This window comes from Osmerus eperlanus, chromosome 13, assembly GCF_963692335.1.
Source record: "Osmerus eperlanus chromosome 13, fOsmEpe2.1, whole genome shotgun sequence".
Classification (NCBI taxonomy): Eukaryota; Metazoa; Chordata; class Actinopteri; order Osmeriformes; family Osmeridae; genus Osmerus; species Osmerus eperlanus.
In genome coordinates, this window is record NC_085030.1 from 9,213,455 (window position 1) to 9,231,483 (window position 18,029).

Genomic DNA, 18,029 nt, shown 5'->3' on the forward strand with positions numbered 1-18,029 from the left:
TAATGCGTTTACGCACGATTTAACAATTTGGATGCTTGGTGTTATATACGTTGGAGCATTAACACAAATAAAATAGTTTTACTCCAAATTAGTAAACTTTTTGGCAAATTACATATTTTATTCCGTTGCTATTCGTTGTACCAATGAAAGGGATACACATTTCATACCTGACACAGCCTTGACACTTTTGCTCAAGTTTCATAATTTAATATAATGTATTTTGGCATAGCCTATCTAATGTGGACTGTTCTTGCCTCGTAGTTCGATTTATTGTTGTATCTTGTGTCAGTTTGAAATTAAAAGGGAAAATTTGTGACGTTGAAAATGTGTTCTTTAAACTTGAAAATGTTCTCTCTTAAACTCTCTCCCTAAACAGTGCGCTGTCCAATTCAATTCGTTAGACGACTGATGGGAAGCTGTGCTGTGATTGGCTGGGAGGCAACTCATTGTTAGTCTATGCTGTCAATCCAAATCACATGGGGCCCGGGCACTATTAACAGCTGAGGTTGGCCGACAAGTTTTGCAGAGTTCTGTTTCAGAGCAGTAGGGAGCAGAGCAAGCTGAACTGAGAGAAAAGACAAACCGGGCAAACAACACCTCTGCTTTTTTACACAACTTTTCCCTCCTATGAGACTGGTCAGTAATATTTCTACCTATTTTTTAGATTGAGGGAATTCTGTTAAACATTTTCCGCGCCTGAGAGTGAACATTTTAAAATCGCTTGAATGTATAATATGATGGAGACCGAAATAAAGAGCCCGCTCCCGCAGTCCAATTCGGGCTCTGCGGCGGGCGCCAAGAACAACAGTGCCAACGACCAGGACCGGGTTAAGCGGCCAATGAACGCCTTCATGGTCTGGTCCCGTGGACAGCGGAGAAAGATGGCACAAGAGAATCCCAAAATGCACAACTCAGAGATCAGCAAGCGGCTGGGGGCAGACTGGAAACTTCTGACAGACGCTGAGAAGAGACCTTTCATAGACGAGGCCAAGCGTCTGCGCGCCATGCACATGAAGGAGCACCCGGATTATAAATACCGTCCCCGTAGGAAGACCAAGACCCTACTCAAGAAAGACAAGTATTCTTTGCCTGGGGGACTCTTGGCGCCAGGTGCCAATGCTGTCAACAACGCTGTCTCGGTGGGGCAGCGGATGGACAGTTACGCTCACATGAATGGGTGGACAAATAGTGCTTACTCTCTCATGCAGGACCAGTTGGCCTACCCTCAGCACCACAGCATGAACAGCCCCCAGATCCAGCAGATGCACCGGTACGAGATGGCAGGGCTCCAGTACCCTATGATGTCCTCAGCGCAGACCTACATGAACGCGGCGTCCACGTACAGCATGTCTCCAGCTTACACGCAGCAGACCTCGAGCGCCATGGGCTTGGGCTCCATGGCCTCAGTGTGCAAGACCGAGCCGAGCTCCCCACCCCCGGCCATTACCTCCCACTCACAGAGAGCGTGTTTGGGTGATCTGAGGGATATGATAAGCATGTACCTGCCTCCCGGAGGAGACAGCGCAGACCATACCTCCCTGCAGACAAGTCGGTTACACAGTGTACATCCGCACTATCAGACCGCGGGGACTGGCGTCAATGGAACGCTACCCCTAACCCACATCTAAAAAGAGACTTCAAACTTAAGTACTTCGGATACTTGAACATTTTGGTTGCTAAAAGAATCGACGTTCAGTAGTATTGTTTAAAAAATGAAATTTTATTTTTTGTTTCTCAATAAGTTGTCCATTTTAAAGCATTTTAAAACTACATATCTTGGACTGAAACTGAATGTCGAGCTCATCAGAGTAAATTGCATTGCAAAGAGGGTTTTATCATGAGTATAAGCAATCAACGTCTGTAGAAGAATTGGACTTCTATATTTTAATGATGCCATCATATTTTCTCTCTGAAAAAAGGCATGTGGCCTCGTGAAGAGGCTGTTGTATTTCAGAAAATCTGGATGGAGAGTTGGTTCATAAATGTTTACACTTAATTTGTAGAATGTCAGTTTGTGTCGGCTGTGTCCAAATCTTTGTAGTCTTTTCCCCTCATGACCTAGGTTTTAATGAAATGTAAGACTGTGCGGGTCGCAAGCGCAAGTTTATTTATAGCAAGTTGTTTTGTTTTCATAGCTTGTGAACCCTCTGTTCGTCATGTTAGGATGTTCAATTCTATTTTGTGAAATTTCTTTTCTGTGATATTTTGACAGTGTCAGGTTTACTCATATCAAGGACAAAATTGTTTATTTAAACTGACGTTTCTACTTATTTTAAGACCATCCTCTATTCTTAAACGATGAATAAATTTGTATGAAACATGATTTCTGACTCCAGACACCTTCGTTATTCTGTTGGGTTATGAGGAACTGAATTTCTGGTAGTGTTAAGTATGATTGGTATAATCTGTCAGGTAGGCCTATCATAGACTCCGGAATGAATTTGGCGTAAAATGAAAAAGCAAAGTTATTATCTTGGTGATGTGTCAAACGAGGTGTGACAAATCTAAGATCATTAGATGAACACTGTATGTGTGCAAATATTTAGGCTATTGGCTAATTATTCTGGTGTGATAATTAAAACAAAACTATCATAGAATTATAAACAATATGTATTTTTAAAAGTGAATTAAATCGTTTGAATTGAAAACATGTAAGCCTATATTTGATAGGCCTGAATATTTAAGATAACTACTTTCAGTTTAGAATGTAAGCAAGAGCAGGACGAAGTTCTGACATGACTGTTGAGGGTAAACTTGGATTGTCTTGTTGGCACGTTAAAACAGCTCATAAATTGAAAAATCAATTACAAATCATTTTAAATTCTTATCTTCATGGTGCTTTGCAATTTGGAGCGTCAGGATATTTGGAAAAACATTTGACAGTTATTTCTCTGGAATATCCCCTATATTAGATTTCCTTTTTAAATTGTTATTGTTTCCATAGGTTATTTTTCTCTAATGTGGTCACTCAATTTGTCAGATAAGTCATGGTTTGCCATACAAGCCTTGTTTGTTTTTTTAAATCTATTTTACACACTTGAGCTTTATATACCCCTCCTATTCACACCATTGAGTTCAGCAAAGTCATTCTGAAGTTTGTTCAATATTGACTTTAGATAAACACAGACCTAGATTATATCATTACACCCAACCCATATAGTTGATATAGGTGACATGACTCTAAAAGTCTCCTCTTAAACATTTCATTGGCAGCATGTATGATCAAGGTAAAAAATAGTAAGATTGCAAAACAAATTGCGTGCTATGTTTTCTTCAACAGTGCTTTGTAAATAAATGCATAATTAATATATGTACATTTTATTACACTGCTTTCTATGTATTGTAATGTAAAACCATGTTTGAAGTTTGGACCAAATTATACAATAAATACAGAGGAAACAGACATGAAATGACTGAAATACAAAACACCACCAAGAAACCTTCTACACAGAATAGAACTGCTTATCAAGGTGAAGGACCATTACAATTATAAATGTTCATCACGGTGCATGTTCATCTTTGAGCTGGAACTCTTTTAATGAGTTCACAAACACAGAATAAAGCTCAATACAGTCCTGTTCATATTTTTGTTATTTAGGAAAAGTTCATTCCTAAACAATAATAAACAATTGTTTTTGGTGTGTAAACTATATTTAAGTCAGCTGTACAGGAAAAGTATACTCAGGTAATTTTATTAACATCTCAGATGCGTGCACACACATACATTTTGCACTTCTGGACTAAACTAGAGCAGATTTGACAGCTCCTCATAGTCATGCTCATTCTAATCTGGCAATAAAATCCCTGTCACCTAAATCTAGTTCATCATAGGCTTTGAGAAAGTCTAACATGTAAATACAGAAATATTGCAGTCAGGGGAAGACAGGAGCTAAATGTTCACTCCCTCCACCAGACTCTTATAGTTGGAGCAGGAAAACAGGGCAGGCCTTAACTACTGCAAAGCACCCTGGGATACATGTCCTCGGCCACCAGGGCCGGAGCGTTGGCGGTCCCGCTGGCCTTCCCACACTCCCTGTAGGATTTGATCTACGGCTCAGCACAGCGGCCAGGATTAGCCCCACGCACCTTTGTGGAGGGAAAGATTATCCAGACCTCCCTGCATTCACTGACAGGGTCTTAAGTCACTCTAGCGAGTCAGCGGCTGTCCATCAGCTAATCACCCTCTCCAAGTCATTTTTTTGTAATTAAGCAGCTTTTCCCTTCCTGGTGCTGCAGGTCCGAAGTGTCTGCAATGGGCCAGAGAAAGCGGTGGTTTTGTGCCATCTGTCAAAATGTGGTCCATCAGTCAGTTGGTATGCAATCTCAAAGTGGCCTCCGGATTCTGTGGTATTTTTCCGCTTCGAGAAAAAACAAGGCTCCCCCATGAAATAAGTTCTATCATCAAAGTCTTGATTGGTGCCTCACAACAATTTGTCAGAAAAATGATCAACGTAGATGACTTTACACAGGACATGGGTAGTATTTCTCGTATAGAGTTGTGTGCTCAATGGTTATGGTCATTTAAGAGTAAAAATAATGAGTGCTTAGGTAACAGTGTGCATATTATATACCTTGGTGAGTGTCTGATTTTGAATGTTGTGGCAGTGAAGCCAGCCATGGTCCAGCCCCCACTCAACCTCCATCCATCCTGCTCTCTTTGCCAAAAACCAGAGGGCCTCTCTCTCTCTCTTTCTCTCTCTTTCTCCTGTCATGTGGAGAGCTGTGCCCACTCAGCAAGTGCAGGCATATCCCCACTTCCATCTGCCTATGACCTCACTGGGCCTGTTTGTTTAACCCCCTCTCCAAAAACTAACCTAATTATACCCCTGTAGAACACGGATTCAGCGGATTCCCAGAGGATTCGGCCTCCCTGTGGTTGGCTGTGTGGTTGTATGATAAAGATATGTGTTTGTGTGTGTTCCATACAGGTTTATGTCAGAATTGTATCATTCTTCTTATCAGTTATTTCTGTCATTCAAAGTTTTCCCCCCCCCTATTTGTCAAGATGTGAAATGCGTGTTAACATGCATGTTAGAATGTGAGTAGGTGTGTGTGTGGGTGCCTTGTATGTCACAGTGATGTGTGGAAACCCATTCATATCACTGAGACTGGTTTACGTTGATGACATCACAGCTCCTCCGTTGAACCTGCTTGACAACTATACACAGGGACACACCTCTCACTAAAAATACACACACTTCTACATAATGATGGACTCAAGCTCTTCCTCTCAATAGGGGTTCAAAAAGTCAGGGTGGAAATTCCTCCTGTATAGAATAGTATAGGTCTTGAGTGTAGTGTATGAGGCATACACACAGACAACACAGATCTGTGTGTAGGTAGTGGTGTGGACATACCATAGGCTGGCTTTATTGATCTTCTGTGTCTGGGAACTGCAGGAGGCCTGTTCTGCTCAGCTAGCCCCGAGCACCATGTCCAGCCGGAGGCTGCCTGGCCTATCCGGAGTGGTGAGACTCGTGGGTGACTCTGAGACTGACAGCAGAGGTGTGTGTGTGTGTGTGTTTGTTGTGTGTTGTGTATGAGGAGGTGCGGGGGTTGGGGGTGGAGGGTGGGGGTTAATCTCCCTGAACTGGGGCAGATGTTGTTAACGAGCTCCTCTCAGGTCGGCTCCCTTCGTGGGAAAATGGCACCAAATCCTCCTGGGGTCAGGGCTTCTGGGCTGACCCACTGAGAGCCTTCCCTCTCAGCACCACTCTCTCTCTTTTACACACACACACACACACACACACACACACACACACACACACACACACACACACACACACACACACACATAAAACTGCACACACGCACACACACACACACACACTCACACTGACAGCACTCAATCTCAAGACAAGAAATCTGATGATATTTGTTTATATTATTTATTCTGTACCCACATCAGTTTTGGCTGTGAGCTTGTGAGAGCCAAATCAGTAATTTCCTAATGCCGATGTATGTCTCTTGTTAATTATAACTGTGGTTCTATCACCATGCCTGACACAACCACAAAGAATGTAGAGTGGGAGTCTGTTCAAAGGTGAGGGTGCCGACTCTCCACAGCGCCAGAAAAGGCCCAGGAGCAAGCTACTTCGATTGATGTCAGAGGAAGCTAAATGATTACAATTAAAGGTTGTTCGATGTCAGGGCATGTATGACAGGGGAGTGTACCCGCTGATGTTGGAGATGAAAGTGACATTTTTTATGAGTCTGAGAAAACCTGTTGGCGGATTATACTTCCAGTGATACCGATTCACAACCTTTTCCTGTCAGGATCGTGTAATGTAGAATTGTCGCTTGGCAGCTTATATTGAACGGGTTGGTTGTCTGCGCCGTCTGTTTCCTTGAATGACAGACAGAAGTAGGCTATGTGATTGATAACATGCTACTGGTCAGCACAGTGAACACCATGCCAATGCTGTACCTATCCTTGAAGGACACAACATAAATATTAGACTAAAATAACAAATCATTGCGATTTTTTGAATAACTTGAATAGTCCTGCTTCTCAGATTGGACGGCAATTATCATGCCTAGGGAGAGAAGATAGCAAAGCTGGCACTGGTTTGAGCCAGGCCAGTGTTACCTGGCCGGCTCTATGTTACCAGGCCTGCTACCTTCCTGTGTACACATGCCACACGTATGACTCACCAGCCTAGGGGGGTGAGGCGGGGACCCGAACTTAGGTGCCACGCCAGGGTTACCGCTCCTCGACAACACCCACACCTTGCCCATCCCCGTCCCTGAGCCCAAGACACGTCATCACACGAGCCCAGGGCTCTGGTTCTCCCAGACTTAGAGCATGGCCATCCATTAGGCTGTCTGAATCTCCTTCCCTGTTTGTTTTAGCCTTGCAGGTGCGTGTGAATATGAAACTTGTCAAATATCAGACAGGCTTTTGTCCTTGCCTTTGTCCCCACAGCAAACAAACACAGATCACATGTACAGATGAAAAGGTAATATTCAATGTTGTTGTCGGTGAGGTTGAGTGTTCCAATGGGGATTTTGTCTCTTTTTGTTTGCAAAATATCCGTTGCGGTTCACTTGAACTTGTTTTGGAGGGCGACGAAACACACGCACACACAGACATACACACACAAACACACACACATTGCCAAGGGGGAAACAAGATTTAAGAGCTTCCTCCAGACTAACCTGTATGGGGGATTACATACGAATGGTTGGTTCTTGTGTGTGCCAGTGTAAACACAGATTCTACAGGAGTCTCCCTTGTTTGAAAGTGTCCACGACACAGATGGTCGAGTTCTATACCCCATAGTACTTTGTCTATAAACATTGGAGCGTGTAACATGGCACTGGCTAATTTACCACCGTACGGTTTGTCTGTCCCCATCTTGGAAGTGTAGAAATGGGGCAACGTATGTACGCTTTCCATACGCTGTACATATGCCCAGGGACAGTGGTCTGAGTATGGGATTGTGAGGAGACAATGCAGAGCTGGGGGGGGGGGGGGGGTTCGGTGGCGGATCCCCAGGGGGGAGGCGACGCGGGGGGCAGATTAGGCCTCTCATCTAGGCCACAGATATTGATTAGTGATGGTTGGGGGAGACTGAGAAGGAACACAGATTGACAGACACACAATGGCGGGCTCGTCACTCTGGCCCCATCATAGGCTCCTGATCATATTCGTATTGTCAGGATTTGTGTTTCCTAAGCAACGAGGTGTAACCTGTCTGACCCCCCCCCCCCCCCCTCAACAGACCCCCCCCCCCCAACCCTCCAATCTCACACAGACTGTTACCCTCTCCCACAAATATACACTATACACACACCGCATTAGCACAAGTAAACAAAGCGCTGCACACACTCTGGCTCTGAGTCCTGTGATGGCCCTCCCTGGCCCAGGTCTGTGTGGAGTTTATAGGGGTCCCCTCCTTCTCCAGAGGGGAGCGTAACCCTGGGAACGTGGGGGGAGGTGGGACACACTCAGCCGTGGCTCAGTCCTGACTGAATCTGTCACTTATTGATTAGTTGCCATGGTGAGTTAGTCAGCAAACTCTCCCGGAGGTGTGTCCTGAAGGGTCAGCGCTGCCCAGATGAGCCTGCAGAGGCTTTGTCTGGGGCAGGCTGGGGGCTGTGTGTGTGACCTCTCTCACTCTTCATCCTCATTTTTCCTTTTTTTGTTTTCCTTCTTACACCTCTGACGGATTCCAAGGGCTCAGTCACAGGGTGAGGGGTTCTCCTGGTCCAAGCCCTGACACAGTTCATCTGCAGTGGCCACTCCATCTCTATGGAAATACATCCATATTTATGCATATTCCCCAGTCCCACGGGGCATGTCATAATAGGGATTGGTAATAGATTGTCCACAACTACTGAGCTGTGAAATGCCCCTCTACTCATAGCTGTCTTTCTTATATGATTTAATTTCCCCCATTGCCTTGGTTCGCATTGTCATGGTCGTTCGTGGAGGAGGTTGGAGCACTGGAAAGAAGCCTCCTGGTGTGGAAGCCCGTGGCGCCAGAGTTCCACCTGCAGTAGCTGCTAGTTAGCTGATAACTCCACTTAGAGCCCAGCAGGAGCCTGTGTAGCCCTTCACACCTTAGGGCCCATTAGCATGTAGCATTAGCATAGAACATTACCATAGAACATTAGCATGCTTCTCAGGGCTCTTGTGAAGGAAGAAATGGAGGGAGGGGTGGAGTGTCCAGCAAGCTTGGGCCCACAGGTAGGGTGGGACAGGAGACCTGGGCTAGAGTAAGAGAGAAAGAGAGAGGGAACAGGTGATGAGACAGTGAAGGGAGGGCTCTGTCTTCCTCTCCCCCTCGTCTGTCTCTTGTGTTAATGTAGTCTGGCCTCGAGGCACCTACTGTCACAGCAGGACAAGCATGCTCTCTTGTTTCTACAAGCACTCTGACATTTTTTAAGTTTTCGTCCTTGCGCAAAGTATACTTTGAAGTAATCTGGATTTCCAGTTTTCCCAACCTAAAGCTTTCAAAAGTGCTTTTTGAGAAAGTGCACACTCTCAAATCCACCCCGAAACTTGATGACAGCACCCCCACCCCTCCACCCCCCCAGCCCTCTACTACTCCTCCCCGATATCACACCTCGGATGCATAAACATGCCTGTGCTCCTCACATCACCCCACCCAGGGGGCCTGCATGGCTTTACTGCTGAGCTGTGACACCTATCAGGGGAGATGGCGGGCTCCTTTGTCATGCTAACACCAATCTCCTCTTGTCTTATTCAAATGACCCCCCCCCCCCACCCCCACTCCCCTGTTTCCCCCCACCCTGTAAACCCTCTCCATCGCTCTCACTCAACACCCTCCCCAACCCCACTAACCCTTCAACCTCCCTGTCTTCATCCCTCTTTCCCTCTCTCTCAAGGCCAAGTAAATCCGCTTTGAGAAAGAAGAGGAGTGAGAGGGATAGAGGGGGAGGGAGAGAGAGGGAGAGGGAGAGGGAAAGAAAGGGAGATTGGAACAGAAAGGGGGAAAGAGAGAGGAATGGCAAAGGAGAGAAAGAGGGAGACAGTGAGAAAAGGAGTGTGTGAGAGAGAGAGAGAGAGAGAGAGAGAGAGAGAGAGAGAGAGAGAGAGAGAGAGAGGGAGCAAACGAAGAGGTAGAGAGACAGAGAAGAAGGGGGAGAGAGTCCCTGTGCCAGGGCTGCTGATCAGCGGGCCCCTCTCTCTCCTGGGGGTCAGCCTGTGTCTCTGTGCCGCGGCCTGTTTCCATGCCTGACGGAGGCCATTTCTTATTCAAATGCTACAATCAGGCCTCCAAGCTGCGGGGGTCTCTTTATGGCTGCGGCCCCGGGGTCATTGGGTCAAGATGCTGATTTAATAGCCCAGGCAAAGGAAAGAGAGAGGGGAGCCAAGTGATTTAGAGGCTGAATGAGTAATAAAAAAGCATTTTTCCTGAGTTGTCATGTAAATTGAAGTCTCTCTTAAGTACAAGTGTACCTCTTCGCGTGCAGGAAGGCCGAGCTGTGTTTTGCAGCAAACTATTACCTTCTGAGGGGAGAGTCTACACTCTGTGTTTCCTCTTGACTCGTGGGGGCTGTAAACAGTAGCTGATGGGGAGGCGTTGGGGAAGCTAAGGAGACATAGAGGCTCCCGGGGAAGTCATCATGGCATGGTGCCTCTGTGTCTCATGTGTCCACGGCTCTGGAGCGGCCTGTTCTTCCTGTCCCTCAGGGCGTGTTCTCTGCAGGAACAGCTCCAGTGACGCAAGACAGGTGTATGTGTGCAACCCTGATATTCTCCTTTCTCTCAGGGCAAAGTTTGAGAGGTGCCCTCTACCCTCTTCTCCTCCCCCTTTCTGCCTTCCATTCCTCTGGTTCTGTTGTTTTCCATTCTCCCTAGTGACACTAGCACATCGCTACGTAGTGTTTAGCTACAAATGAGTCACCATACAGTAACCACAACACCAGATATCATGTGAAATACCTGGCAGGCAATGCTTTGATGACAGACGCCAGAGCTAGAATCTCATTGCTTTCTATGATCACTGAGTGTGTGTGGTTTTCCACTCCCAACACACCTAGTATCCCCACCTGCTTTGACATGATATTAACTTAAAATCGTATTATTTTACATGTGGTGATTTGATCTCAAACCAAATGGTATTGTTTGAAAACTGTGACCTAAAATAATGATGTCAGAGCAGCGACAACACTGGAGAATACTCTCTAATGCCTGAAAAGACAGGTCAAATCTATCCCAGTCCCTCCTTTAACCAGTACTGAGGCTCGTAGACTGCTTTCAGTTGTCTGAGTCTAGTGCCAGCTCCAATCAAACACCAGTAGGGTCAAACATGGAGAATCCAGGGGAACTCACATCATATTCCGATCCGGCTACACTACCATGACCCTGGTCCTGAGCATGGAGTGGTGTGAGCCAGGAGCTGGGGTCTTGGCTGGGGTAGTGTGTTGGGGAGAGTGGGGTGGTATGGAAGAGCTAATGCAGGCCTCAGTGGGCACAGCTGCACCTCTCTGTCATTACTGCTCCTCTGCTGGCTGGGAAGAAAAGGGCACTTGCTGCATGACTACCCCCCAGTACTGCCCATGTCCAGGCCTTCCCTCTGGCCCCCACCACCCACCCCAACTCCAAGCCCCGGTCCTAGCTCCTAGGTCCTTCCCCCCTGCCCCCATCTCACACCCCCATCTTGTTTCCCCTTCCCAACTCCTGCCTTCTGTTTCCCCACCTTGGAAGTCTTAGTGGTACCAGGCAGCAACATGCACTGTTCCCACTGTTCTCACATGTAGTGAACAGTGAGGCTGGGAGGAAAGTAGATGTCAAGTGTGTGTTTGTGCACGTACAAGCATCTGTGTGGGTGGCTAAGCGAGCGTGTGTTTGTGCACTGGGGTCAAATGAGGGCGGAAAGGTTTTTCCTCTTATCTCCTGACTGACCATTCTCTTTCCCACCCCGCGCCCCCTCCCCATCCTCCCTTCCCCCTCTCCTTACCACCTCTCTCCCCCCCTTTTCTCTCTCTCCCTTTGTAGCTGGCGCACCTGCAACCCTTGAGTCTGGGTATTAGAGCTGAAGGATTGGGGTCTGCTGAGGGTCGGAGGAGGAGGAGGAGAGGGGTTGAACTGTTGCCGCGGGGACAACACAAAAGCACCAAGATCTGACTGTTTTGGTTTGATTTGGTGCTGGGTAATATCACAGTGTGTGTGGTAGATGTAATACAGTTTGACAGAGAGGGAGAGGGTTGAGGGGATTTGTGTCCCTGTGGTCCTTAAAGCTGGACCAGACTTTTAACCTGTTTGGGTTGGTGTCAGTACTAATCTATGTATAGAGACTGCCTGATAATTGCCAATTAATTCTCAGCATGTGCAAAAGTTTATTAAAAGTATATACTGTATTTCACTACAGACACAAAATGCTCTGTGTCAATAGTTAAATGTACTGGTATTAGTGACTTTAATATGTATTGCATGTGAAAGTAACTTGTCTGAATATATAATTTTTAATCAGAAATGTTACCTTACCATTTGTACATTTATTTTGTTGTTCAGTTACATTTTACTATGCAAGAGTTAACACAACTTGTGACAATCTAAAGAAAGTCCAGTCAAAACATTTTTGTTAGTGTCATACCAGACATCAGTCTCCAATTACCCACCTGTTGTAATGTAATGTTCAGTCATGTAAAACTTTTCTCTCACCATGCGAACCAGACCCCCCACACTGTAATTCATCACAGTCCTCTATTTGGAAGGGAAAGATTCAGCTCTTTCAGAGAACAACCATGCAGGCTGACGAAATCACTCTAAACGGCCTTAATTCTGCCATTAGGCGAGAGGGAGCACTGTGGCGATTGGCTGGGCTCCCGCTCCGTATTCACCGGCCCAGGATGAGACGGGGAGACCTGCTGAGAAAATGGTGTCGTAATCAGGAGCCGGCAGTTCTGCCTGATCAGGTACGCCAGCCCTCCTTCCCTCCTTCCCTCCCACCCTCCCACCGTCCCTCCCTCCCTCCTTCCCTTCACCCAGACCTCCCTCCCTCCCTCCCTCGCCTCCCGTTCCCTTCCCCTGCCCCGTAAGGAGATCCTAATGAGAGTTAGGGCATACTGAGCTCCTCTTATGTGGAAGACTTGGCAGGAGGGAGGAGAGATGGGGCCTGGGGTGAGGGCTGGAGGTAGGGAGGTGGAGGTGGTATATGTGTGTGGAGGTGACGTGTGTGTGTATGTGTGTGTGTGAAGGTGGTGTGTGTGTATGTGTGTGTGTGTGTGTGTGTGTGTGAAGGTGGGGGTTGTTTTTTTGTTCCCACATTTGATTATTCAGGTTGGCTGAACTAAATTCTAAACCCATAAAATTCCTATCCCCTCTGGGGGATCATTTGCATATATTTCAGCCCCCCCCCAACATCATCGCCCCCACCTCACCTCCCAATTCACTTTTTTCTCAGAAAGTGAAAGAGAGGGCAAAGCAACCAGGCCCGTCTGGGCTTTAAGATGTCACTGTGGTGTGAAATATGGGCGAACAACCAGGGGCTTTGAAACTCAAACTGACCCCCTCCACAATACTACTACTACTACTGCCACACACACACACGCGCGCACACACACACACGCGCACACACACACACGCGCACACACACACGCACACACACACACACACACACACACACACACACACACACACACACACACACACACACACACACACACACACACTAGACCCCCTCCTTTCCTTCCTTAACTTTAAAGACTTAACAACCCAGTGTCTGGACTGTAGAGAGAGATGAAATCTGACACAATTTCAGACAATATGTCACCTGACACATGCGTTCTGAAAAGTATGAGAAATTGTCTGGTGACATTTACTCTGTAAATAATGTAATGTTCATCCTCCCATCACCAGGGTTCACCAGGGACTGGAACTGGAACCCAGAAGTAATCACATTTTAAATGTACTAAACTTTTTTTGTTTATTGGAGAAGGATTATATTTCAGTCAGAAATATTCTTTAATCCAGGTCTTAAAATTCAATTTGGGACATGTGTCCAGTAGTGAAAAGATGAAAGGAACATACATGTAGTTTAGCACACACACACATGCATGCATGCATGAAGTCACACACAGACACACACACACACACACAAACACACATCCATGGCAGACACCTGTTTGTTTGTTTGTCCAGCTGAGTTGAGGATTTTTTCTTGAGCATAATGCCAGGCTTACTGGCACTAGTTTTACAGCCCATCTGTGTATGGATGGTGGATGGGGGGCATGGCTGAAGTTAGATGGTGATTGGGTGGTGTTGTTGGGAGGGGGGGGGGGGGGGGTACTGGATGATGGCATTTTGGTCACATGGGGTGTGCTGCTGTCATCCTTCAGCACCAGGACCCCCCCCCCCCTCCCTGTTCCCCTACATCCCACCCCCCTTTCCCCAGTTCCCCTCCATTTCCCCCTCCCGCTCCCCTCCCGTGCATGCTCCCTCCCCAGTGCACAGGCAGAATGCAGTGTCAGGAGGCTGAGCACTGAGCAGCCATTGTGTGTGCTAAACCAAAGCCGGAATGCCCGGGTGACAAAAGGGGGAGGAGTGGGCTCAGGGCACACAAAGCCAGGGGGAGGAGAGGGGAGGTAGAAGAGCAGGAGGAGGGGAGAGTGGGGAGGAGGGTAGAAGGGTGGTGGTGTGTGTGGGGGGGGGGGGATCTGCTGGGGGCTCAATAGGCCCACTCGGCCCCAAAAAACTCCATGCACCCCTAAAACCTCAACTTCTGCCCCCGGCTTCCCCTCTCTGCTGTCTCTGGGGTGTGTGGCCTGGTGGGTCCAGCCCGCTGGTGAAAGTGACAAGGACTCACACATGCCTATTTGTACTTACAGGAGTTCATAGTTTTAACAGTTTCCCTGTACAAATGCTGTATAATTGTCACCTATCGCAGTCACTGTCCCAAAACAGATTGGTCATCTAAAGAAACAGTCAAATTCAGTCAGCTGTTTCCACATTAAATAAGGCTTGTTGCCAAGTCAATAAAACAGCAGGCTCCCACTGACTTTGGGATAAGAACATGGATTCAATGTGATATCTGACACTCTAACAGTTAAAGTGTGTCCGCTTTTCATACTTTGTGTATCCTCTTTTTACTTCACAACTTCCCCTATGTCAGTCATGTGGATTGATGACGTGAAGTCTGCTGTGTCAACCAACCCGCACTAGAGGCAGAGAGCAATCTGTGGAGTATCACTCTTCTAATGAGACAGTCACTCAACTCCCTCACACTGCACCTGAGGCTAGGGACCACTTGAACACAAACCCCAGACTTACCCTGGCCTAATACCCTCCCTCCTTCTCACCAGGTGCAAGTAGGAGCACATCCAGGTCTAGCTGTGGTGCTCTGTTAGATGCTGCTGCTCTCTCTCTCTCTGGTTCATGTTTATGCTGCCTCTCTCTCTCTCTGTTTATGTCTATGCTGCGCTCTCTCTCTCTCTCTCTCTCTCTCTCTCTCTCTCTCTCTCTCTCTCTCTCTCTCTCTCTCTCTCTCTCTCTCTCTCTCTCTCTCAAACTCTCTCTCTCTCGTTCATGTCTATGCTGCTCTCTCTCTCGTTCATGTCTATGCTGCTCTCTCTCCTCTTCGTTCATGTCTATGCTGCTCTCTCTCTCTCTCTCTCTCTGTCTCTCTCTCTCTCTCTGGTTAATGTCTATACTGCTCTCTCTCTCTCTCTCTCTCTCTCTCTCTCTCTCTCTCTGTGTCTCTCTCTCTCTGGTTAATGTCTATACTGCTCTCTCTCTATCGTTCATGCTCTCTTCTTTACCTGCCAGGCTCCCATTCCACCCAGTATCACCCAGACAGAGGAGCCCTCCTCCTCGCAAGATGTCTGCATTACACATGGAGTATAGATATGTAGATAAATAGACCTAAATAAATATATAGATAAAGTAAACCGATGATGAACAATGATCTGGTACAGATAAGGGCATGTACTGTAGGTATGATTCAAATGTCACCATGGATCACCATGGAGATCCACCCAGACACGACCTGCAGTCCATGGACGTCCCTCGTGCCGCCACTGGTCACCGTCTCTGCGAAGTCACAGGGACAATTCGAAGCCCCCCCCCCCACCCACCTCCCCACCACCCCCCACCGATGCAAGGTGGACTGTCGGTACATCAAAGAAAAAATCTCCATAGAAACCCTTCTTCATGTTGACCTCCCCTTCTTACCTCCCCCTCTTACCTCCACCTATTTCCCTCCCACTCTCCTTACTGACACACTTACCATTTGAAAAAACCCTGCATTCATGTGCACCTCACCCTTTTCCGTATATTTACAAACCCCACTGTAGCGCCAGGCTAGTTTCCCATTCTCTCTGTTTGTTAGTGCTGGGCTAGGAAGTCGCTTGCTGAGTTGTTGTGATTTATCTTTTGTGATGGGAAGCGGAGGGTCAGATCCCAGCACTCCAGGCCATGGCTGGGTCACAGAACCTGGCTTGCAGTCCTCCCCAACACACGCACACAAAGACATGCTCTCCCCTACCACAAGGAGTGGCTGTGTTTTCTCTGTGTGATATGTATACATGCACATATGTGTGTGTGTGTCCGTGTGACCTCAGGTTGGAGCAGGGCAGGTAGTCGGAGGCGGGGTGCCCCCCTCCCCCAGATCTGCAGCCTCAACCCCTCCATCAGGCAGTGGGACCCCATCCCAGGCAGCCATTACCCTCCCCCGGGTAAATCACCCTGCAATCAGGCCCAGGGTTACAGGCCAGGAGCCCCTCACCTCTCCATATGATTCAGCTCTGATTGGCCTAACTGGACTCCTGTCTGTGGAGGCATTAGCATGGATTGTTTTCTCTATGGCTCCCAGATTGAGCTGCGTTAGCATTCACACCTGCGCGTAGCACCCTGGCTCCTCTTTCTCTCTCTCCCCTTCTCTCTCTTCTTCTCTCCTCTCCCTTGCTCTCTCCTTCTCTCTCAATATATGACTGGGTCTTAGAGTGTAGAGGAAGGTATGCTATCTGAGCCATGGGGACTGGTTTGAGGGTTCTCTTCCTTCAACAGTTTGTTGGACTAATGGAGACAATTTGGGGCTTCCACTTCTCTGAGGGCCTAACCTGTACCTGGTCTGGAGGATGAGGTGCACATTGCAGGATCCAGGATGAAGATTAGGATTTGACTAGAATCCCCAGTAGCTGGACATCAGCTACTCTTCCTTGGGTCCACACAAACTTAAAAACACACGAGAAACTTACAGACAAAACAACAACATGTTTAAATGATAAATAACACATGAAAATAACAGTGTAACTAACAATATGCTTTCATGCAAACATATTACGATACATATTCATATTTATTGTATGTAATACATACTTACAACGTACATACTTACAATACTAAATTCATAAGCACCTAATTTCCACACAGAACAAAATCTTACAAAAATGGACAATATACATTTTGATATTCGTATACAGATAAAATACAGATATTAAAGCTTGGTTTATTGTGTGCTTAAGTGACCTGAGCTCAAAGTGAGTTGTATGCAGCCATGGCTCAATATAATACTGTGCATTCCTTTGATTTTATTCTAGATTTAGGAACTGTGTAGAGACCTCTGGTGGCATGTCTGGTGAGGTATGTATGTATGTACAGTACCAGTCAAAAGTTCGAGCTGAATGTGACTAAACAAACAATAAGGTATAAAAAGTGATGTTATCAGCCTTTCCTCAGCTTTCAAACAGGAGAGATCGTCAAACATGGTTAAGGGCAAGACAAGCTGCATTTTTTGCAAGTAACTCATTCTTGTACTGTATGAAATTCTTTTTTTCTGGGTTTCATTTACTTGGTGCATATACAGAAATGTTATGAACCTTGACACATTTATCATGTATACATCAATAAATACAGAAAAAGGGGAGGGTCAAGCAAACTTCCTTGTGGAATTCCACATTATTCATGTCTTGTATCTGATAAGCTTCCGATAGATTGATAGATAGATAGATAGATAGATAAATAGATTGATAGATAGATAGATAGATTGATAGATTGATAGATTGATAGATTGATAGATAGATAGATAGATAGATTGATAGATTGATAGATTGATAGATAGATAGATAGATAGATAGATAGATAGATTGATAGATAGATAGCTTTCTATCCATGATAAGGCAGATGGAGCAAAACCCCAACACATACATTTTTTTCAAATATCCTTTGTGATCAATCCCATCAAAGGCAGAGAGATACCCAGGAGATACCCAGGCTCTCCAAAGCCACAGTCTGTACGCAGGAGCTGAGTGGACACACTGTGTGATACCTCCACTTCTCTGGGACAGACCCCTGGTGCCTCCATCACAGTACATCTGAGATGTGATGATGATGACACTGCAAGGAGAACGCATGTGGGGGGTCTCATTTTCTAGGGCCCATCAGTACTTGTCTCTCTCTCTCTCTCTCTCTCTCTCTCTCTCTCTCTCTCTCTCTCTCTCTCTCTCTTCTCTCTCTCTCTCTCTCTCTCTCTCTCTCTCTCTCTCTCTCTCTCTCTGTCTCTGTCTCTGTCTCTGTCTCTCTCTCTCTCTCTCTCTCTCTCTCTCTCTCTCTCCTCTCT

At 46.6% G+C, this 18,029-nt stretch overlaps 3 protein-coding genes across 3 annotated transcripts in view; all 3 read left to right on the plus strand.

Annotated features, from left to right (window-relative positions):
• p2ry4 (pyrimidinergic receptor P2Y4) overlaps positions 1–12,371 on the plus strand; it is a 32,264-nt gene extending 19,893 nt beyond the window's left edge. Inside the window, exon 5 of the mRNA XM_062476716.1 lies at positions 11,471–12,371. The gene's annotated coding sequence lies outside the window, so the exon portion shown is untranslated. The remainder of the gene's footprint in view (positions 1–11,470) is intronic.
• sox3 (SRY-box transcription factor 3) lies at positions 356–2,323 on the plus strand. Its single transcript, XM_062476313.1, has one exon. It carries the CDS (start codon positions 726–728, stop codon positions 1,626–1,628), a length of 903 nt encoding a protein of 300 aa, XP_062332297.1. The 5' UTR covers positions 356–725; the 3' UTR covers positions 1,629–2,323.
• Positions 12,372–15,425: 3,054 nt separating the features above from the next.
• Positions 15,426–18,029, plus strand: part of atp11c (ATPase phospholipid transporting 11C) — an 18,787-nt gene continuing 16,183 nt past the window's right edge. Inside the window, exons 1-2 of the mRNA XM_062476915.1 lie at positions 15,426–15,492; positions 16,033–16,146. Of these exons, the coding sequence (XP_062332899.1) occupies positions 15,426–15,492; positions 16,033–16,146 (181 nt within the window). The remainder of the gene's footprint in view (positions 15,493–16,032; positions 16,147–18,029) is intronic.